Source organism: Sphaeramia orbicularis, chromosome 16 (assembly GCF_902148855.1).
Source record: "Sphaeramia orbicularis chromosome 16, fSphaOr1.1, whole genome shotgun sequence".
Classification (NCBI taxonomy): domain Eukaryota; kingdom Metazoa; phylum Chordata; class Actinopteri; order Kurtiformes; family Apogonidae; genus Sphaeramia; species Sphaeramia orbicularis.
This window is the reverse complement of record NC_043972.1, coordinates 42,832,775-42,857,939: the sequence shown is the minus strand read 5'-3', so window position 1 is coordinate 42,857,939 and position 25,165 is coordinate 42,832,775. Positions and strand designations below refer to the sequence as shown.

The window sequence follows — 25,165 nt, the reverse complement described above, 5'->3', positions numbered from 1 at the left end:
GGAGCCGGGGAGCCGGGCGAATTGTTGCTGTGCATCGCTTGTGAACCTTCTAGAACAGGGGTATCAAACTCATTTTCCTTCAGGGGTCACATTCAGCTAAATTTGATCTGCAGTGGGCTGAACTAGTGAAGTAATAACATAATATATAAATAATGTCAACTCGAAACTTTTCTCTATGTTTTAGGGCGAAAAAAGTAAATTTACATTATGAAAAGGTTTACATTTACAAACTATCCTTTCAAAAGATGTGAATCACATGAACAAACTGAAAAAAAATAGTGTAATTTTAACAATATTCGGCCTCAGTTTATCATTTTTATGAATTTATTTATTTAATTTATTTGCACAAAATCAAACAGCAATAGAAAAAACAACAACATTCAAACAAGTAACAAAATTGTGCAGGAGAGGTTAGAAGCCAAAAAGAAGGCTTATATAAATACCTCCCCCGAAATGAACAATACACACACAAAAAAAAAAAAGAATTAAAGAATACAATATAACTGAAATAATAAAGTAAAGTAAAAACAATAAAAATGTAATCCACATTACAAATCATCAAATACAAATCCAGTGATATACAGCCTTATATTTTTTCATGAATTAAAGTCCTTTTCAGATGCTTTTTAAACAATGATCAAGTAGATGTTGATTGAAGTTCAGGTCGTAGATTATTCCACAGATTTGGTATTTCAGAGAATACTGACAGACTGAAGTTCAGCAGTACGGAAGATAAAATTTGCTTGAAAATCGTGTCGGAAAGTTGTGAATAACAGAAGACAACATAAAGAAATTGTGAAAAACTTTGGGAAGAATATGAGTGAAGTGAACATATTTGTACATGAAGACACAGGTCTGGTAAACGTTCACATCAAAAACGGAGAGAAGATTGAATTTTTTGAAAAGAGGAGCAGATGAGTCGAGTCTCTTAGAAAAACTGATCATTCTTAAAAATTGTACATGTACATTATAACTTACAGATCACGGTGGATTTACAAACACACAAAACATTTAATAACAGGCAGAATATTGTTAAAATTGTATTTACTTCTCTTAAGACATTTCAGGTTATTCACTTTTTTTTTTTGCAAAATTATACTTTGTTTTAGTGAAAATACATGAAAATATTTATATTTACAAAGAGAAAAATTTGGATTTATCGTTATTTCTATGTTGTTATGATAGTATTTTGCTGGTCCTGCCCATTTGAGATTGAATTGGTCTGAATGTGGAACCTGAACTATAAGGATTCTTAATATCTTAATGTAATTTTTGCATTTCACAAATTCACCCCAAGGGCTGGTGTTCTGCCGAATTGTCCTACTTCCGCAAAACGTCCTACCGTAGGATGAAACGACAGACATATCTGCCAATCTGTGCTACCTCGTCAGAAAATCCTACCGTGCGCTTCCAGTTTCTTTTTTTTTTGTCATCGCTGTTTTAATGTTTTGTTTTTGTTTTCTGCAAGTAGGACGCTCAAACACTGAATGACCCCGTCAGAAATAAAATGTAGATGTATGCAGGACGTTCTGACAATTCAAATTACCAAGTCAGAATATGCTTCAACATTTGCTTCTATTTTCATATGCAGGTAGGACGTTCTCACAGTTCAAATGACCCCGTCAGGATATGCTTTTATGTAACCATGTTCAGTTATACATATGAACCTCATTTGAGAAAACTTGTACATAGATGTACTTAAATTAGGTTGTTCTAAACTATCCCCATATGGATGGCTACAGATGATTTTTAAACTAGAAGCACTCGGAGAGCGCAGACCTCCGCCAAGGCTGATCAGTGCCCCCCCCCCGTGGGCCCCCCCACCCCCGATCACCACCAAAATTTAATTATTTCTTCCTTATCCCATTTCCAACAAACCCTGAAAATTTCATCCAAATCTGTCCATAACTTTTTGAGTTATGTTGCACACTAACGGACAGACAAACAAACAAACAAACAAACAAACCCTGGCAAAAACATAACCTCCTTGGCGGAGGTAATAATGTATAAGAACAATTTGAAATTGACCTGAAGACATAATGTGAAAAAACATTAGTATTTTAATTTTAACAGTTAAATAACAAAAAAATAGATTTGTACATTCATCCATCCATCCATTCTCTTCCGCTTATCCGGGGCCGGGTCGCGGGGGTAACAGTCTAAGCAGGGATGCCCAGACTTCCCTCTCCCCAGACTCCTCCTCCAGCTCTTCCGGGGGGATCCCGAGGCGTTCCCAGGCCAGCCGAGAGACATAGTCTCTCCAACGTGTCCTGGGTCTTCCCCGAGGTCTCCTCCCGGTGGGACATGCCCGGAACACCTCCCCAGGGAGGCGTCCAGGAGGCATCCGAAACAGATGCCCGAGCCACCTCAGCTGGCCCCTCTCGACGCGGAGGAGCAGCGGCTCTACTCCGAGCTCCTCCCTGGTGACTGAGCTCCTCACCCTATCCCTAAGGGTGTGCCCAGCCACCCGACGGAGGAAACTCATTTCGACCGCTTGTATCCGGGATCTTGTCCTTTTGGTCATGACCCAAAGCTCATGACCATAGGTGAGGGTAGGAACGTAAATTGACCGGTAAATCGAGAGCTTCGCCTCTCGGCTCAGCTCCTTCTTTACCACAACCAACCGATACAGCGACTGCATCACTGCAGACGCTGCACCGATCCGTCTGTCAATCTCACGCTCCATCCTTCCCTCACTCGTGAACAAGACCCCGAGATACTTAAACTCCTCCACAAACAGACAAACAAACAAACAAACAAACAAACAAACAAACAAACAAACCCTGGCAAAAACATAACCTCCTTGGCGGAGGTAATAATGTATAGAACAATTTGAAATTGACCTGAAGACATAATGTGAAAAAAACATTAGTATTTTAATTTTAACAGTTAAATAACAAAAAAATAGATTTGTACATTCACACAATAACTATTTACACACCACTTACATAATCAAAATTCACAAATCTCTCAAACATTTATGACAACGATAATCTGTGTGTGCATCATTCACACATTCAAAATGGGCCCACCGCAGACATGTCCCACACTGCAGCTAGAGACAAAAATATAATAAAAACAATACAATTTGAAAATGTGAACGTCATTACACCTATGCAACTAAGAATTTCCATTTAGAGAGAAACATTTATTTAGCACTCGCAACTACTTCGTATTTATGCTTTTAGAATAATTCTTACACTGAACAAAAATATAAACGCACCACTTTTGTTTTTGCTCCCATTTTTAATGAGCTGAACTCAAAGATCTAAAACTTTTTCTATGTACACAAAAGGCCTATTTCTCTCAAATATTGTTCATAAATTTGTCTAAATCTGTGTTAGTGACCACTTCTCCTTTGTCCTTTGCTGAGATAATCCATCCACCTCACAGGTGTGGCATATCAAGATGCTGATTAGACAGCAGGATTATTGCACAGGTGTGCCTTAGGCTGGCCACAATAAAAGGCCACTCTAAAATGTGCACTTTTACTGTATTGGGTGGTCCTGGGGGGTCAGAAAACCAGTCAGTATTTGGTGTGACCACCATTTTCCTCACACAGTCTTCTTCATGAATTCTCTGAAACAGCTTTGGAGATGGCTTATGGTAGAGAAATGAACATTCAATTCACAGGCAAAAGCTCTGGTGGAGATTCCTGAAGTCAGCGTGCCGATTTCATATTCCCTCAAAACTTGTGACATCTGTGGTATTGTGCTGTGTGATAAAACTGCACATTTTGGAGTGGCCTTTTATTGTGGCCAGCCTAAGGCACACCTGTGCAAAAATCCTGCTGTCTAATCAGCATCTTGATATGCCACACCTGTGAGGTGGATGGATTATCTCAGCAAAGAAGAAGTGTTCACTAACACAAATTTAGACAGATTTGTGAACAATATTTGAGAGAAATAAACCTTGTGTGTACACAGAAAAAGTTTTAGATCTTTAAGTTCAGCTCATGAAAAATGGGAGCAAAAACAAAAGTGGTGCGTTTATATTTTTGTTCAGTGTATATGATCATCTTTACCATTTCAATCATGCATGAGCGTAAGTTAGCTGATTCAAATGACTGAAAGACTGAAATGCAGAAGTATTCCAAACAGAACTTTTACTGACGATATCAAACGACGGTGCTGTACATACGCTGCGTGACAGACCTAGTCCGCAAAATAACACCATGCTTAGACAGTTTATACAATTTTATTATTCAAAACAAGCCAATAACAGTTAGTTGAGTCGGTCAAAGACTAAAACAAAGGCTTGAAATCGGCATTGGGTTAAATTAAGCAGAAAACGTTAAACACTTACCGTTTTTCTGATTCACAGCTGATCAGTGGGAGAAATCTCTGACCAAGCCCCGAGAAACGACGTATTTGTGCTGTGCGCATGCGTAGTGAGATTTGGTAGGATATCTTGACGGGTAGGAAGGATTTTCAGAACACTGGACTGGACCAGATTTGGCCCCCGGGCCGCATGTTTGACACCTGTGCTCTAGAACAAGCATTGCCAGTATTCTGGAGGCGGGGCTTCAGGTGGATGTCTGAAGAAAGGGGTTTGGACTTGTATTTTCAAAATGTAGCTTGCTCGAACCGTTTTTCTAAGATCTCCTACCCCACCATTTATCAGTGAATGTCATGTCGTACAGTCATATAAAGTATATCATCATAAACCTGAGTATCTGCATTTAGATCCACATGCAGACATTAAAACCAGGGTATTTAAAACCTACTGTATGAGTCCCTGCAGCTCCAGACGTGTGAATGTATTATTGTAAATGTACAGATCATACAGGGATAAGACTCTGCTTTCCATAGAAAGAACAGGTTTTTACATCCCATAATCCTTCCTTTTCATTCTGATACTGCTTTGTCACTGCGGTTCTTTCTTTATCTGAAGTCTTTGTAATGCACATATTTATCTAAATATAAGATGTGAGCCCTGATTATATATATATGATTGGGAAACATGCTGTTTTATTCAGGTTTCTGTAATCCCTGGTTACTGAAGCAGGATTTCATTTGTAAATGGCATTGAAGGAATTGGGTTACCGCAGAAATCTGACTGTAACCTGGTTTCTTACATGACTTTTTAAAGCACTGTTTATGTATAAAGAAAAAAGAGAAAATAATGTTATTAATAACTAGTATTACTAACAGTAAGGGAGCGTACCTATATCCCCCCTTGACAAAATATCTCATCTCTGTGATTTTATTATATTACACTGTGCTGTATTCATCAGAGACCAAAGCCACATAATATATAAGAGTATTGAAAAAAAACTATGAATTTGAATCCAGTAATAATTATTCACATTTATGGATCAAATATGTTTCATATTTCACTTTTTTTTTTTTTTTGTTTTGAAAATAAAAACAATTGCAAGAAATATTTTAACCACTGCACCTTTAAACTTCATTACAAATCGTGTTGAGTATTTTAAATGAAACTATATATATATATATATATATATATATATATTTTTTTTTTTTTTTTTTTTTTTTTTGTGTGTCTATTTAATTTTACAAGGACGTTATGTTTTCACCTGTATTTGTATGTCTGCCTCAAAAATGTATGAAAAATTCAGTGGTAATCAGTCATTTATTGTACCCTTGGTGAAACTAGTAAAACACAACTGCCTGCAAATGTGGTTTAGGCCTTAGTCCCTACATGTGGAACTACATTCAATATGATGTATGTTGGACCGAGGAACATAGGTACCAGGGAACATAAGGGGAACGTAGGTGCCGGGGAACATAGGCACTGGGGTACATAGGTACAGGAGAACGTAGTTATTGGGGAACATAGGTACTGGGGAACATAGGTGCTGAGGAACATAGGCTCCAGGGAACATAGGTGCTAGGGAGCATAGATACTGGAGAACATAGGTACTGGGGAACATAGGTGCTAGGGAACATAGGTACTGGGGGACATAGGTGCTAGGGAACATAGATACTGGAGAACATAGGCTCCAGGGAACATAGGTGCTAGGTAACATAGGTACGGTGAACATAGGCACTGGGGAACATAGGTGCTAGGGAACATAAGTACTGGAGAACATAGGCACTGGGGTACATAGGTACAGGAGAATATAGTTACTGGGGAACATAGGTACTAGGGAACATAGGTACTAGGGGACATAGGCACTAAGGAATATAGGTACTGGGGAATATAGGTACTAGGGAACATAAGGGGAGCATAGGTACTGGTAAACACAGGTAATGGGGAACATAAGGGGAACATAGGTACAGGGGAACATAGGTATCGGGGAACATAAGTGGAACATTGGTGCTAGGGAACATAAAGGGAACATAGGTACTGGTGAACATAGGTAATGGGGAACATAAGGGGAACACAGGCACAGGGGAACATAGGCACCGGGGTACATAAGGGGAACATAGGTGCTAGGGAACATAAGGGGTACATAAGGGGAACATAAGGGGTACATAAGGGGAACATAGGTGCTAGGGAACATAAGGGGTACATAAGGGGAACATAAGGGGTACATAAGGGGTACATAAGGGGAACATAGGTGCTAGGGAACATAAGGGGTACATAAGGGGAACATAAGGGGTACATAAGGGGAACATAGGTGCTAGGGAACATAAGGGGTACATAAGGGGAACATAAGGGGTACATAAGGGGTACATAAGGGGTACATAAGGGGAACATAAGGGGAACATAAGGGGTACATAAGGGGAACATAGGTGCTAGGGAACATAAGGGGTACATAAGGGGAACATAGGTGCTAGGGAACATAAGGGGTACATAAGGGGAACATAAGGGGTACATAAGGGGTACATAAGGGGAACATAGGTGCTAGGGAACATAAGGGGTACATAAGGGGAACATAAGGGGTACATAAGGGGAACATAGGTGCTAGGGAACATAAGGGGTACATAAGGGGAACATAAGGGGTACATAAGGGGTACATAAGGGGAACATAAGGGGAACATAGGTGCTAGGGAACATAAGGGGAACATAAGGGGTACATAAGGGGAACATAGGTGCTAGGGAACATAAGGGGTACATAAGGGGTACATAAGGGGAACATAGGTGCTAGGGAACATAAGGGGTACATAAGGGGAACATAGGTGCTAGGGAACATAAGGGGAACATAAGGGGTACATAAGGGGAACATAGTGCTGACTCCAACAGGTAAGAGCGTACAGGTGTCACTTTTCCATATAGTATTTCTCCTCAGTCAAGTAGACAGTTGGGAAAACTGTGAAACCAGAAAAAAAGCCAAACCATTATGTGTTGAAATTAAAGGCAGATGGATTTGACAGTGATCCTAACACTTTTACAAAGACGCTCTGGTCCATGAGCACTGACGTGATTTTGGCACAAGGGAAATTCCCAAAGAAAAGCCTGAAGGCAGCCTGAAGGCCTTGACACTTGGTCGCACTTTTTTTTTTTTAAACACATCAAATACACTGTGTGAATATTACACATAACCTACACTACTCCATTTGATGTGAAGTATGAGGAGGAGCTGCTGAAAACATCAACATTAGTACTGTTCCTGCACTGGTACTGAAATGTCAAGTAAACCGTTCAGACAATATTAGAGATGGCCTTTATGTCCATGAAACTTCATCAACTGGAAAAAGTACACAATTATATCAGTAGTTACATTAAAGAGTTTATAAAATGCTAATAAGCTAATAAGTGTTTGACACAGGATACATGGTTCTAGTGCATAAAGTTCACTCTTACTTTAGTAACAGCTTTGTGCATTATATAATATTTTAACTGCATATGTACAAAGTGTTGTTGAATTGAATATGTGAGTGTAATTTCAGCTATGTGACCATTTATGTATAAAAAAAAAAAAAAAGAAGAAGAAGCAACAGTAGTGAGCTACATGTGGTTGCTAGTAGATATTAGCTGTTACCTACATATCTTTAGCCTCATAGCATAATTGCCGAAGTCATATTTTTGGCCAAATTGTTATATCTGAGGAACTTCAGTCTCCTAATACTGCCTCATGCTAGTAGATATTAGCTAACGATATGTAAGGTAATAGCTAATATCTACTAGCAATGCAACTAGCATGTAGAAATCACATTTTGGCCAAAAATATGACTTTGGTAATTACACTATGAGGCTACATGTGGTTGCTAGTAAATATTAGCTAACAATATGTCAGGTAATAGCCTTATGCTATGAGGCTACATGTGGTTTCTAGTAGATATAGCTAACAATATGTAAAGTAACAGCTAATATCTACTAGCAGTGCAACTAGCATGCAGAAATCCCAATTTGGCCAAAAATATGACTTTAGCAATTATGCTATGAGGCTACATGTGGTTGCTAGTAAATATTAGCTAACAATATGTAAGGTAACAGCCTTATGCTATGAGGCTACATGTGGTTGCTAGTATATATTAGCAAACCATATATAAGATAACAGCCTCATAGCCTTATGCTGCAAGGCTACATGTGGTTGCTAGTACATATTAGCTAACAATATGTAAGGTAACAGCTAATATCTACTAGCAACGCAACTAGCCTGCAGAAATCACAATTTGGCAAAAATATGACCTTGGCAATTATGCTATGAGGCTACATGTGGTTGCTAGTAGATATTAGCGAATGATATGTAAGGTAACAGCCTCATAGCCTTATGCTATAAGGTTACATGTGGTTGCTAGTAGATATTAGCTAACGATATGTAAGGTAACAGCTAATATCTACTAGCAACCACATGTAACCTCATAGCATAATTGCTAAAGTCATATTTTTGGCCAAATTGGGATTTCTGCAGAAAATTAAGCATTATCAGAAAAATAAAGTTCCTCAGATATAACAGTTTGGCCAAAAATATGACTTAGGCAACTTTGCTATGAGACTAACGATATCATACACAACAAGCTATAACCTTTGACCCCTGGTTTGGTGTAACAAAAAACTCTTAACAAAGGAAACCTATAATTTGTAAAAAAAAAACAACAAAAAAAAACAAAAAAAAAACAAAAACAAAATCTACTGATATTTACATTGTTGGTAGTTTTAACAAATTAAGCCTGACATATTTAATGTGAATATAGAAAACGTGTCATCTACACAAAAAGCAAATGCACATAAATCAGCATCTATACAAAACTGTATGTAAAAGCAATTCCAGCAAAGTGCCAACCCACATGATAGAAAAAGGAGGCAGGATTAGTGAGTCACATGTGTCTGCGAGGAGGTGTGTAGGTGTTTGGGTGTTAGCTGTTAGCGCAAACATGCAACACCATTTGTGTGTTAGACCATAATACCACAGATATTATATATAAATAAAATAAATATTAATATCAGCCAAGGCCAGCCAGGTTTATTTTACAGATACCATGAATCACAAATATGCCTCAAGGACCATTTAGAGTCTTGTAATAAACAACACACGATAGGTTTTTAGCTTTGGTTTGAGTAACAAAAATGAAAAATTAATTTAACCTTTAAAGACCTAAACATACAAAACCATCTACTGATCTAAAATGATCCACTAATCCTATCAATACATGTAGATAATTGGTGTGAAATACAGTTTGTCGTCTTTTCATGGTCATCAGATATGACCCATTTGGACATTCAGAGGCTACGTAGTTACCGTGGAAACACAGTCATCTTCTACAGCATTGATTCACCAGTAAAACCCATGGAGATGAATCAATGACAGTGAATGGAAACACTTGGTTTATATTCAGTTTATAATTTATTTTGCTCAAAAAGTCACTCTTTTCTTCAGTTTTCATTGTTTTGATAAAATAGCCTTTTAATTTTCTTTTACTTTTCATTTACTTTAGCTTTAATGAACATCTACATGTTCAGTGAATTAAATATAGAAAAATACAGGATTGTAACTGAAAAAATAATAAAATACAGAGGATAATATTATAATAAATGGTGATAAATCACTTCGTAAAGGTTAAGATATTAAGAAAAATTCCTTTGGTAGCACTAGGTCTTTATGGGTTAATTAGGAAAATCTACTGACAGTGTTCATACTTTTAATGAAATAGCCCTGACACATATGTGGTAAAATGTTGCATTATATAATAATCAGCCCAAAGGAATAATCTGTACACATAATTTTACCAAATAAGCTAAAATGTGGCATCCTTGACACTGATCTTAAATAGCTACATAAATGCAGTACTTTTTTTAATTTAATATCCTCAGCATTTTTAATTTTTCTGTGAAAATTTGGTATTTTCTCGTATTCCTGACATTTACTGTACATGTAGGAATTGTCCCTACAAAATAAAATAAATGGGCATGTGCTGTAAAACAACATGTGTACAAAGCGCTTTATGTGAAAGTATATTTCAGCTCTATGACAGACGGAGCGTGTGTCGACGGCATATTTCTGTGCAAACACACACCAGCTTTGTCATGTGTTTTCACAGCATTCAAGCTGAAAGAATCCACTCAGTGTGTTGTCTCTGTTCCACTCAGTGGGTGTAACCTCAGTGTCCTCTACATGTTTGGATAATCTGAACCAAGGGTGTCAAACATATGGCCTTTAGCCCAAAACTGGCCCACCAAAGGGTCCGATGTGGCCCGAGGGGTGAATTTATGAAATGCAAAAATTACACGAAAGATATTAACAATAACAGTCAAGGATGTCAAAATCATTTCAGTTCCGGTTCCACACACAGACCAGTTCAATATCAAGTGGGTCAGAGCAGTAAAATACTACCATAATAACCTATAAATCAGTGTTTTTCAACCTTGGGGTCGGGACCCCACATGGAATCGCCTGGAATTCAAATGGGGTCGCCTGGAATTTCTAGTAATTGATTTAAAAAAAAAAAAAAAAAAAAAAAAAGAGTAATATTTCAGTTCAGTTACTTTCAGATTCAGCTTCCCAGACATAGATCCAGTCTAATCAGAGTCTAAAACCTTCAGTCAATGGAGATTTACGCAGTTTTTTTTTTTTTTTTTTTTTATTCTTTAATATATAACTTTCAATCTGCACCTGGGGAACTGACTGTCAGAGCTTGTACTCCAATGTATTGTGAAGTTCTTTCATCACTTTCATTTCAGTCAGAACTCGGTAAAAACAGTAAAAAAAAAAAAAAAAAAAAAAAAAAATCAAAGAAAATCACAACACTGCAAACAGTAAAAACAAAAAACCACAAGGAAATAGGTGTAAAAAAAAACAACAAAAAAACAAAAAAAAACATCTATTTTAGATCAAGTTGGCCTCACTCACTGCTCTGTGTTTTACCACAGGTGGTGGTGGGGATGTACTGAGCATGCTCAGATGTTTATGGAAACAACAAGGTCTATTCTATCAGCATGTTTAGAAAATATTCCTATTGAGCAAACAATTGAATTTTTTATGAATATTTAAAATGAATCATACATTCAGAACACTCACCACAGACACGTCAGAGGTTAAACCAGTAGTTTTCAACCTTGGGGTTGGGGCCCCACGTGGGGTCACCTGGAATTTCTAGTAATTGATAAAAAAAAAAAAAAAAAAAAGCCTACTAATAAAAAATAAATGGTGAGTTGACAGAGACAACCACATACATAACAGACATGACAAACTGAAGCTGAAACTGAAGCACTGTGGTACTGTTTATCTGTCAAATGTTCATTGTGGTCGGTTTCAGATGCTGTAGCTCTTTCATAATTCAGTTTGAGTTCTTGTTTGTTCAGTATTAATTGTCAGCCTTGTAAATCCAAGCTGGATTGACTGTACATATCCTGACCAAGGAAAATCAAATTCTCACTTTGTGCAGTAATCTACGCCTGGCTTTTCTGCCTCCGTCCATAATAATATACATTATATAGACTAAATGTTGTCTAAAATTAATGTTTATTTGCAGCATAGTATAGCAAACTATTACATGATCAAAAACAAGTTGATTTTAGCAAAAAAAAAGGCTCTGTTTTGAATGTCTGGGGTCACCAGAAATTTGTGATATTAAAATGGGGTCACGAACCAAAAAAGGTTGGAAACCACTGCTTTACATAATGACAACTGCAAATTCTTCTCTTTGTTTTAGTGTAAAAAACTAAAATTACATAAGAATGTTTAGATTTCCACAGTATACTTTCACAAAAATGTGAATAACCTGAACAAATATGAACATCCTGAAATGTCTTAAGAGAAATATGTGCAATTTTACCAATATTCTACCTGTTACTAAATGTTTATTTGTACATCGACTGTGATCTGTGCGTTGTAATGTACATGTATTTTGTATGTAAATTTCAGGTTGTTCATGTTATTCACATTCTTTAGAGGATAGATAGATAGATAGATAGATAGATAGATAGATAGATAGATAGATAGATAGATAGATAGATAGATAGATAGATAGATAGATAGATAGATAGATAGATAGATAGATAGATAGATAGATAGATAGATAGATAGATAGATAGATAGATAGATACTCTAATATATGGAAATAAATCAACCGAAAAGGAAAACAAATGTCACACAAATGTATAGCATTTTCATTGTGGCTCTTTAACAATACTTTCTGTCTGAAAAAAAAAGAAAAAAAAAAGTAGGAAGTCCACAGTTTGACATGACTGGGCTAATCAGCTAATGTATACAATCCATATAAAGAATAGGCCAGTCATCAAACTACAAAAAAGACAATACATGCTTACATAGCATGTAGTTGGACTCATATTCATTGTTATTATATCTTTGGAAAATAAGCTTTTTATACATGTTTTTAAATTCTGTGATGCTTTCACACTGTTTCATTCAGATTTAGTTTCTGTCTGTAGTCATAACCACCCTCTCTATCTTTGAAATTAATTTCTTTCTTTCTTTGTATAATATTTGGACTGTTTTAATATCCACTGAATGTTTTAACCGGAGTGTATTTGGGAGTAAGAATAGTTTATGCATTTTTATAATGTAATTTCACTTTTCACTCGAAAACGTAAAAGAAAAGTTTGGAGTCTGACATTATTTATAGGTTCTTATGTTATTATTTGCACTATTACTTGCACTATGTGCACAGAACCATATCCTGTACCATTATAGTTAGTATCCTCCTAAGACCCAGGAAATGTCAGCAAAGTACAAGCTTTTTTTGTTTTTTATTAAATAAGTGCCTATATTGGAAACATCATGATGCAACAGTTTTTTTCAGATGCAGTTTTGAAAATTTTTACGGAATGTCCTTTGTGGTGGACCGTTTTCTTTTCTTTTCTTTTTTTTGTATAAAGTTGTGAAACTCTCGTCCACAAATGTGGGCAGTGGGTCTTAGGAGGTTAAATATAATTTCTCTCTCACTTTTTATTTTATTTTATTTTATTTATTTTAATCTATCTATCTATCTATCTATCTATCTATCTATCTATCTATCTATCTATCTATCTATCTATCTATCTATCTATCTATCTATCTATCTATCTATCTATCTATATATATATATATGTATATATATATATATATATATATATCTTTATTTTTTTACTGCATGCTTCTGACCATGTTCTATATATGCACCAAACCACTGAAACAAATTCCTTAACAGTACAGAGGTTGAGATGGTGAGTAGTTTTAAATCTCTTGGTGTCACTATCACCAACGATCTCAGCTGGCACTTTAACATCAGCATCATTGTTAAAAAAAATCACTGCAACGACTTCTCTTTCTGCGTAAATGAAAGGAATTTACCTTAAATTGCCAGATTTGATCAAATTTCTATTGTTGCGTGATTGAGCACATCCTTACCTTCTCGCTTGCAGTGTGATTCGGTAATCTAACTGTACAGGATGGAAACTCCTTAAACAGAGTCGTCCGTTTCACCCACAGGACTACTGGTACTGACCTGCCAGATCTTGATGTCATGTACAGCTCTAGGCTTCTGTCCTGGGCCTTAGGTATTGTAAAGGACCCTACTGGTCATTCTGGTGCTGGTCTTTTTGTTCTTTTTCCATCCGGCAGGCGCTATCGTTCTTTCAAATGTTCTACCTCTCGGTCTGCCAACAGTTTCTTTCCCAATGCTGTGCGTAGCTTAAACAACTCCATATCACATACTTAACGATGTATAGTGTATGTTTAATTTTTATATTTGTGTATAAATAACGCATTTTATATTCATGCACTTTGTCCAAGTGAGTGTCAGTTGATCTACGTGGGCATCTGTCTTTACTCTTATGCCGCGTTTCCACTATGTGGAACCGGCTCGACTCTACTCGGGTACCAGGTCCTATTTCTGGAGACCGTTTCCATTACAGGATACTACTGACTTTACAGTACCTGGACGTCATAGCAATGCGGCGTGTTGCTTCCGTGTCGTCTGCTCAGAGTTGCTGATAAACTCGTTGCGTGTTGTCTCGTCAATCTCACGCTGAATTTTTACGTCGGCCACCAAAGACTGAATCTCCTGACAGAATGGTGTAGTTTTGGGCTGTCATCATGTGGATTAACCTACCGCTACCTTTATTGTCAACTTCTGCATCTGGTTGTTGTAAAATGGTGGATCACAGAGACAACTCTCTGACCAATCAGTGGTCTGCAGTGTTTATACGTCACGTTTTAGTATCTGGTCCCTAGTCTTGGAACCCCGGCGGAGGTGATACCAAAAAATTAGTACCGGGTACCAGATTCCAGGTCCTTTTTCGTAATGGAAACGCAAAAAGGCCGAGTCAAGTCAAGTAGAGTCGAGTAGTGGAAACGCAGCATTATTCATGTAATTTTTCATTGTTTTTTACCTTGTACTGTCTTTTATGTATTTTTATGCTGAGCTCTTGCAACTCATTTTCCAATGCAGTTTTTCTGCAAATGGAAAATAAACTGGTTCTGATTCTGAACGCTGGTTAAGTGCATGGTAATAAACATGATTCAGATTCTGATTTTACTGGTCTGGCCCATTTGACATCATATTGGTCCATATGTGGCCCCTGAACTACAATGACTTTGACGCCCCTGATCTAAACTGTATGTATTTTAGCTCAAATTTGCTTAGAGGTTTTATTTCTGTCTTTGTGCATAAGAAATCAATATAAGTGAATCCCCAGTGGAACTTGTGTTGGTAAATGCAAGTTATGCAAATTTACAGGATTTCAGTTCTGTTGCAACATGTTGATGGTCATATGAACTATGTTTTCAGCTCAAAAATGTCCAATTTCATCACAATTAATACTATATTTTCATGTCACAAATGGCCAAATTATATTTTTACTGAATTTACCTGAAAAACAAATATTTTATTCTTTTAGATTCCCCAGTTTTTCTTACAATATTCTATCCTACATATCACGTTTTATTTTTACATGTTGCAATATGGAGTATGGTGCTGATCCATCCTGCTTATGTTACGCTAATACATACATTAAGAATGTCACACGTCACTTTTTAAATCAACAGTTTTCTAATAATAAGCATTTTTATAAAGAAATAACAATTCTATATTGTTATTTACTCTTTAGTATGATGATAAACTATACAATAAATAATTCTGATCCTAGTTTTTGCACAGGGATCATTTGTGGAAACGGTGACATGGCTGCAGAGCATCAGTATGATGGGATCTGTACCAACCATGTCACATCTGTCCACTGCCACATTTTGTGTTTTTGTGTCAGCTGTTATTGTTTTAGATCCACAATACTAACATTTATGAATAAGAGGAGAATTAGCAATAGTAAGTATATAAGTTTATTACTAATAAAGTACTGGTACTGACCAGGTCATCATGGGTAATGTCACGTCCGTCCACCAGCAAAAGTTTTCACATTCACGTGCTATTCATAATACAATATTTCTGAAAATATAGCTTCCACTGTCAAATAATACCAGTAGTCTGTGCATAAATGTATTAGCATTATTTCAACACAGTTCTATGCATTTCTTGCAACTTTTTTTTTGACAAAAATGGCCACTCATTTGACCCCCTAAGTAAATTTTATCCGATTTATGTATTTCCTTCCTGTTTTCTCAGGTATCTGTACCTGCTCTTCTCTGATGACGACCTCCTCCCTCTGGAAGACTGGGTGTTCAACACAGAAGCCCACCCGCTGCCCATCATCCGCACCAACTGCCTGCAGAACGAAGCCACACAGGACAAGACCCTCTGAATCCGAACCCGACACTGAGACAGTCGCACAGTCACACAAATATCGCAAAGCAACACAGAGTCAATGCAGGTCAAGAGTCTTTTCAGGAGCGTGTCACGGACTCTCGATTCCTTTCCAGTAAAGGATGTTGTCGTCTTACGCTGTGATTGTATATCCTTTGGCCGGGGGGAGGGCTTGAGGGGAGGGGGGGGGGGGGTTACTTCCTGCTGGCACTTCTTTTTTGTGGACAATCAAGACAAACATGACTTTCATGAAAAGAGCACCTTTTTTCTTTCCTTCTTTCCTCTGTGAGGAAACCAGTATGACTTGCAGACCCAAATGTACGGGAGGAGGGTTCGACTATGGGCCATATTGTTAGAGAGAAACATCTAGAAAACCACTTGAGTTTTGCTCTTTGATTTTAATGTTTTGTTAATCTTGAGTGATGAATGATTTCCTTAGATCTCGTCATGGCATTTCTTTCCTTTGTGAGTTCACTCTTTGACCAAAGGTTTGTTTGCATTTCTATTTCCCTCTTTTTCACTAATGTGTTTTGGTAAGATGTGACCGATAGTAAAAATGGCAGAATTTACCTAAGGGACTGAATTGTAATGATTATTATTAATGTATAAACTAAATGAAATGTGATTCCCGAATCCACCTCCAAACTAATGCTGATGTCATGTTTCTCGCTGAAACAAGCTTGAATGAATTTTTTTAAAGTTCGGAGGTGTCAGGAAAGTGGCAGTGTCTTATGCATCCAGGGACCTTTTTTTTTTTTTTTTTGTTTAACGATATTGGGTTATATTTCCTCTGTACGTCTGGATTACTTTATTTTCCAACAGGACAATGCTTTCTCAACCTGCTCAGCCTTTCAGATCCAAGTATCAAAGGGGAGTTGTGTCAGCTCTGCGACCGTAATCCAACCATATGAAAAAGAACGTGTAATGAAAGAACCTTTTTTTTTTTTTTTGCTAGCCGCCTCCAAATGGGTTTTCCTATCTCTGTTGTAGTTTCTCCGGTTCACCCTGCCTTTACATGTGAATCCATATGGCTGCCAATACTGATGTTAAGAGCCGACTGAGGAGAAAGCGTTTTCACATTCATCACCGTTCTTTTAGTCACTGCTGTCCTGCACAGTTGTGGAGCGAATGTGCTGTACATACAGATGAAGTGATTGACCCCTGTATGAGCTTGTCTTGACTTCATTTAGCGGTTTAATTCTCTTGTTTTTTTGTTTTTTTTTTCTTTCTTTTTTCTTTATTTTATAAAATTCAGTGGTTATTTTTTCTGGGTTCTTTTATGATTTGCTCCCCTCAGGTGTTTTCTGTAAAAAAAAAAAAAAAAACAAAAGCAAAAAAAACAACAAAAAAAAAACCTAAAAGTTCTGATTTTAAGTCTAGTTATTGCTGATATTAATTATTGTTATTACTTATTCTTACTGTTTGATTTAACTTTCATTGTTGAATATTTTCAAATACTGATAAAAAGACCTGTGCAACTTTGTACATTTAAAATCTGTTGTCGTTTTTATTTGTCTCGTTTCTTTACTTGACTACATTTATATGCACACTCATATTCCAAAAACAATATTCCAGATATTTCATTTTCGTGGCCAGTGAACATGAATATTCCTCTAATATCCCTGCTTACATACAGCCGTGCATACCCTGTAAAAAATAACTTTTCTACTGGTGTTCAATGTGTAAAATGTTTAACAGTAGGTGTGTTTATGCACAGATGTATATATTTCTTTGGATCATCCATCTGTATCAGAGAAGACCTTTGTCTTTTCTCAAGCTGAGCGCAGACATGAATGACAATTTAAAGTAAAAGGGACAAAGTAGAATTATTTTTCCCAAAAAAATTCTATATGCGTCAAAACACAGTAATATCCCATCAGAGAACGAACTTTAATTGACTGCCATTCCAACATTTATTTCAATATAAAGTAGCTCCTTGTTTTGGATAATCCCTTATGGTCCAACTGAAGCAAAAATGAATTTAAAAGTAAAAATGTGGGTCATTTAGCAACACTAATCTGTCAAATTGTTTCTAAAATATCCCGTCCGAGAGATTTCAAATACCGTGTTTTGACCCATATACACATTCAAAGAGTTCAGAATAATTTTGCATGTGGGTCCGATCAAGTGAAAGTGAACATCAACATAAAAAACAAAATTTGCACACATCATTTATCAAGTGGGATCATTTTTTAGCTGAAGATCTGTATTTTATGGAACTGTTATCCTTTTTAAAATACCACTTGTAGAAAAAAAGTTACAACTGATTGTATTGATTATATTTTCATACCATAGCCATAACTCAAATTTGACGCTAAAAATTACATCTAAAAAATTTTAAAACGTATTCAGTCTGTTGATAATACAGATGATTGTTAAGTTCCAAGTATTAGATTTTCGTTATTTTTTTTTTTTAAATATTATTGATATTTATGAGTTTCAACATTTGTGAGTTGCTTAAAAATACCAATTTTTAATTTTCAATTAACTCATAATTCAGATATTTGAGTGAAACTTTCATAAAGTAATGATCTTTTCATACATTTTGGGAGATACGTACAATGGTACAGAGTCGTCCACGTGTTACTATGGTAACCTGTCCACGTTTTACCACATTTTCGTGTCAATAAAACAGACTTTTCAATATTTTACTTCAAAATGTATTTTCAGTATAGTTGAACATGATATCGAAAAGGTTTTGTTCTACTTGATATCAATTTCTGTCAAGAACCGCATGTTTTGAATGTTTGCGTAAAGCTCAAAAAAATGAATGTCTGTTTCATGTTCATGTGATACCGAGCAGTAATTTGAGATTTTTCACCTAAAAATGTTATCTCCCCAAATTTTCTTATACATAATGTTAAAGTGCTTATAAATGCCTACTCATACAGGGTGGGGAAGCAAAATTTACAATGAACATTTAGTTGTTTTTTCTCAGCAGGCACTACGTCAATTGTTTTGAAACCAAACATATATTGATGTCATAATCATACCTAACACTATTATCCATACCTTTTCAGAAACTTTTGCCCATATGAGTAATCAGGAAAGCAAACGTCAAAGAGTGTGTGATTTGCTGAATGCACTCGTCACACCAAAGGAGATTTCAAAAATAGCTGGAGTGTCCATAAAGACTGTTTATAATGGAAAGAAGAGAATGACTATGAGCAAAACTATTACGAGAAAGTCTGGAAGATACTATTAAAGAAGAATGGGAGAAGTTGTCACCCGAATATTTGAGGAACACTTGCGCAAGTTTCAGGAAGCGTGTGAAGGCAGTTATTGAGAAAGAAGGAGGACACATAGAATAAAAACATTTTCTATTATGTCAATTTTCTTGTGGCAAATAAATTCTCATGACTTTCAATAAACTAATTGGTCATACACTGTCTTTCAATCCCTGCCTCAAAATATTGTAAATTTTGCTTCCCCACCCTGTATATGCAAAATACATGCATATAAGTTACTCTGCTTACATGACACAGACTGTTGAACATGTGCTACTGCTTGATCAGACCCATATGTCACTTATCTTCATTAGAACATGCTCCATTCAGTAAAAGGCTTCATTCAGAATATTAAGAGTTAAGAACCTTTATTTTGTCAGTAGGTTCAAACACGTAAACATGCACATACAGCACACACTGAAATTCATCTTCCAGATTATGCATACATGTATCACATACTGCAGACTAGGAGCAGTGAGTTTGCCATATCAGGCGCTTGGGGAGCAAATGGGGGGGTTAAGTGCCTTGCTCAAGGGCACATCAGCCAACAACTCTCCGCTGGTCCAGGAAATTGAACCGAGACCCATCTAGGCTATATGCTGTTTACATGACGTGTCAAATTCAGAATATTGTCACATTAATAATGGAATATTAACCCTTTCATGCATAGTGGTCACTACAGTGGACAGCTATTCTCCAGCTGTTCTCTTATATATTCATGGATTTTATTGTTTTCGTTCCATATCAGCCAACACAGTGGATCATCTCATACACTGACATTCATACCATTACTGTAACTTTGCTGTTCGTGATAAACCTGATCTGCAGTAACATGTTTGAGTGTAAATCATTTGCTTGTTATTATTATTAGACTATAATTAACTTTTTTTTTTTTTTTTAACTTTTTTTTTTTGCATATTATCTCTATAAAGTGAGTAATAACTAGTATTACATAGAGTATGTTAAAATGACAAAACATCAGATTAGTAGCATTAAAAAATTAAAAAAAAAAAAATCATAGTTTTCACACAGTATGTCAGTAAATACATGTTTCGTTGTCAGGTCCGACATCGAAATGTGGTTCAACCAAACTCATAATACAGACAGTAGAATATCAAAGGGCGCCTCATTGAAGTTTCCCTTGGCAAAACAAATTTGTTCAGCACAAAAAGGCAGCCAGACTAACATTCTGATGTTGTGATGCTGGACAAGACAGGTTAAAAAAAAAAAAAAAAAGGCATTCCATAGTTTTCACACAGTATGTCAGTAAATAATGTTTGTTTGATTCAAAAATTAAACGCATGGTGTCTGGCTGGGTGGACATTTTTGCAACTCCATGACAAATAAGTTCATTAAAAAAAAAAAAAAAAAATCAGTGGCATTGTTTTTTTATCCCAAAAGAGGAATTAAAACACTCAGGAAAAAAATCTTGATTAAGGTTCTCATAATTCATGCATGAAAGGGTTAATGTGCACGTAAATGTACGCCTTGCTACAAACATCACAACACACACATAAAACCAAACCTGCATTATGTGAAGAAGAAATATCCTAACCCTGCGTATGGACAAAAGACTCATGTGATGAAAATTACAGCAACATGAACACAAACACACACCTTTAAGTCACCTGTTGTGTTAAAGTTAACATTTATCACTGACCTGCTGGATGTTCTGACCCATTAGGTTTGGGGTTATATTTGACTGGTGTCCAATTTATGTCATACACATGTTCAACACACACCTCATATGAATATCTTTTTGTTCCTCATATATGAATAATGGCCTCAGAGTTCTTGTTCTAAGTCTAAATCTAACCTTAACGTGTGAGAAGATTCATTTTACATGACATATTCAGAAAAAAAAAACTTCTACCAACGTGATTTTAATGCTGTTGTATTCCAAAATTACTAAAATCTCCCAAAATATCGGTCCTATCCACTTGCCATTTTCACTAATCTGTTCCTTCACCAAAAATACATAGGTATGCCAAACTACAGCAGTCAGCTCTTAACGGATTTTGGGTGAATCCATGTACACACACACACACACACACACACACACACACACACACACACACACACACACACAGAGGCCACTTGGCTTTTATAATTTAGATATTCACTCAGTTGATACCAAACTTCATATAGATAGTAGATAATACCATTTTACCATTTTTTTTTTGCACATCATAAACAGTGAGAAAAAAAATTAAAAAACAATTTTTCATGCAGTTAACACCATTGTGCAGGAGAGGGTAGAAGCCAAAAAAAGACTAATGTAAATACCTCCCCGGAAATAAACAATAAACAGGAAAAAAACAAAAAGAATTAAAAATATGATACAACTGAAATAATAATCTAAAGTAAAAACAATACATATACAAATCAAATGATATACAGCCTTGCATTTTTTTTTTTTTTGTAAATTAGAGTCATTTTCAGATGTTTTTTTAAATAATGATAAAGAAGATGTTGATTGAAGTTCAGGTCATAGATTATTTCAACAATTGTACATTATTCCAAAAATTACTTCAGAGTAAAATATCCCCTGTATCTTGTAGTGTAGACTGAACATGATATATTTCCCCACAATTTATAATATGTCTATAAATATATTTATACAGTGTAATAATCACAGGATAAAAGGTATAATAAAAGTAAGATAAGATAAGAAATGAAATATAAAGAGAAAAATAAGAAATTTGGTATCTATAGAATTAGAATTAAAGTTAAATAAAGTGATAATATATAGAAATATTTAAGTAGGCCAATATAAGTATGTAAATAATCATAATCATAATATTAGTTGTAAAAGGGTCTTAAACAAACATCCTACCAGTTGCAGGGTTTGCATTTTTGGTACATTTTTTGGTAAAACAGCTGCCAAATCTGCAGTGAATAACAAAAAAAAAAACAGAAATTCTATTCATTTCTCACTACCATTTGTTTCGTTACTCACTTCCAGGAAGTTCATCACCAATTTAATTAAAAGGGAACATCTCAAGGTTGTAGGAACTCTCACCAGTCGCGAGCAGAAAATGACTAATGGGTTTCAGCCTCTCCACGTCTCTCATGGCGTCGGCTAACAAAGGCAGGTTTAACATGATCCTCGTAGACGCCTCTGTTCTACCTGAGTCACCTGAGTCCTGTTCGGAGACTCTCAACTAGAGGCTGAACAATTAATCGGCTGGCCGCTCCGAACCCCACTTCTGAAAATCACAGACCCCCCCCATCTTATGAAGTATTCACCCACCACACACACACCCATGTCTGTACAGTTCCTGTCTACCTCACAATTTCATTCTGCAGTGTATTAATAGTGTAGGGGAGACCGGGGACAGTTGTAACACAGGTCAGTTGTAACTCTTGCAATTGCTCCAATCACAAACAACGTAGGACTCACTTAATTCAATCTGCACATGCTCAGTTTAGTCCACAGGTGTCAAACATGCGGCCCGGGGGCCAAATTCAGCCCGCCAAAGGGTTCAGTCCGGCCCCGGGGATGAATTTGCGAAATTGCAAAAATTACACTTGAAGATATTAACTATCAAGGATGTTAAAATCATTTTAGGTTATTTCAGTCTAAAGTGGATCAGACCAGTAAAATACTATCATAATGAGCTATAAATAATGAAAACTGTAAATTTGTTTCTTTGTTTTAGTGTAAAAAAAAAAGTAAAGTTACACAAAAATGTTTACATTTACAGACTAGCCTTTTATTAAAAAAAAAAAAAAAAAAAAGTGAATATCTGAAATCTCTTAAGAGAAGTATGTGGACTTTTAATTAATATTTTGTGTATTTGTAGATCCACTGTGATCTGTAAGTTGTGATTCACGTGTATAAATGATAAACTAAGGCCTAATATTGTTAAAAATGCACTTATTTTACTAAAGAATTTTCAGGTTGTTCATATTTGTTCATGTTATGTTCAAGTACAATCCGTAGATGTAAACATTTTCATTGCAGAATTGACTTTTTTCACTCAAAAGTTCATATCCTATTGTTTATATTATTTTACTAGTCCGGCCCACTTTAGATCATATTAGGCTGGATGTGGCCCCTGAACTAAAATGAGTTTGACACCCCTGGTTTAGTCCTTAGTCCACATGGGAAGTTGTAGTGCCGTGAGGAAAACACATCAAAATTTGAGAGTGAAAACATAATTTTGTGGTAAGTGATATTTTTTTGCTCTAATTATTTTTGTGATTGCATAGTTTGCATTTGAAAGTTGTGTAAATTATCTTTGTGAGATAAACAAAGATTTATGCAACTGTTAATCCACCTGTCCACAATTATCTCATGTAAGATTATTATACTGAGTGCCAATGAAAACGCAACACTTGAAGATTCTCATATTTTTTTAAATCGATGAGGATTTTTATTCCATAAACTCTTTGGAATTAATCATAGGCCATTTCTATACAGTAAAAATAAAAAACCACATCCAAATTTGTTGACAAAAAATAAGGATAAAGAAAGAAACTCAAGGACCCCCAAAACCAAAAGTCACAAAGCGGTCCTGGAGGTGCTGCAGCTCAATGTAGCGATCCTGCTGTGGCGTGGTCACACGTGCTCGTCCAGGGCGAGGTCTGTCTGCAGTTGAGCCAGTTTCTTCATGCCTCTGTTGCATCCTGACTATGGTGGACACATTGCATCCATAACGGCGCGCCACCTGCCGAGCATAGATTCCGGCCCCCTGGAGCCCCATAGCATGGCATCTTTTGTCACGTGTCAGTCTAGGCATCGCTGAGTTATTACCTCCGCCAAGGAGGTTATGTTTTTGCCAGGGTTTGTTTGTCTGTTTGTTTGTCTGTCCGTTAGTGTGCAACATAACTCAAAAAGTTATGGACAGATTTGGATGAAATTTTCAGGGTTTGTTGGAAATGGGATAAGGAAGAAATGATTAAATTTTGGTGGTGATCGGGGGTGGGGGGTGGGGGGGGGGGCGCAGACCAGAAAATTTCATCAAAATCTGTCCATAACTTTTTGAGTTATGTTGCACACTAACGGACAGACAAACAAACAAACAAACAAACAGAGAGACAGACAGACAAACCCTGGCAAAAACATAACCTCCTTGGCGTGGGGGGCCCACGGGTGGGGCCACTGATCAGCCTTGTTGGAGGTCTGCGCTCTCCGAGTGCTTCTAGTTACCTCCGCCAAGGAGGTTATGTTTTTGCCAGGGTTTGTTTGTCTGTTTGTTTGTCTGTCCGTTAGTGTGCAACATAACTCAAAAAGTTAAGGACAGATTTTGATGAAATTTTCAGGGTTTGTTGGAAATGGGATAAGGAAGAAATGATTAAATTTTGGTGGTGATCGGGGGTGGGGGGGCCCAATGGGGGGGCGCAGACCAGAAAATTTCATCAAAATCTGTCCATAACTTTTTGAGTTATGTTGCACACTAACGGACAGACAAACAGACAAACAAACAAACAAACCCTGGCAAAAACATAACCTCCTTGGCATGGGGGGGGGGGCACTGATCAGCCTTGGCGGAGGTCTGCGCTCTCCGAGTGCTTCTAGTTACCTCCGCCAAGGAGGTTATGTTTTTGCCAGGGTTTGTTTGTCTGTCCGTTAGTGTGCAACATAACTCAAAAAGTTATGGACAGATTTGGATGAAATTTTCAGGGTTTGTTGGAAATGGGATAAGGAAGAAATGATTAAATTTTGGTGGTGATCGGGGGTGGGGGGGCCCATGGGGGGGGGCCACTGATCAGCCTTGGCGGAGGTCTGCGCTCTCCGAGTGCTTCTAGTTGCAAATGATTTTGGTGCTTTTCAGCTCGCCTTTATATACAGAACATGACCACTCCTAAACTGACCACAATTCCTTAAGTTGAGCAGTTCATTGCTGAGCAATGAGAAAAACAAGTCTTATGAATGCAGACAAG

At 36.6% G+C, this 25,165-nt stretch overlaps 1 protein-coding gene across 2 annotated transcripts in view; it reads left to right on the top strand.

The window, feature by feature from the left end:
* The window catches only part of LOC115436135 (mannosyl-oligosaccharide 1,2-alpha-mannosidase IA), an 828,462-nt gene extending 811,028 nt beyond the window's left edge, over positions 1-17,434 (top strand). For both annotated transcript variants that reach the window (XM_030158891.1, XM_030158892.1), the window contains exon 12: positions 15,912-17,434. In XM_030158891.1, coding sequence (XP_030014751.1) covers positions 15,912-16,047 — 136 coding nt within the window. In that variant the 3' untranslated portion in view covers positions 16,048-17,434. The remainder of the gene's footprint in view (positions 1-15,911) is intronic.
* The last annotated feature ends 7,731 nt before the right edge of the window (positions 17,435-25,165 follow it).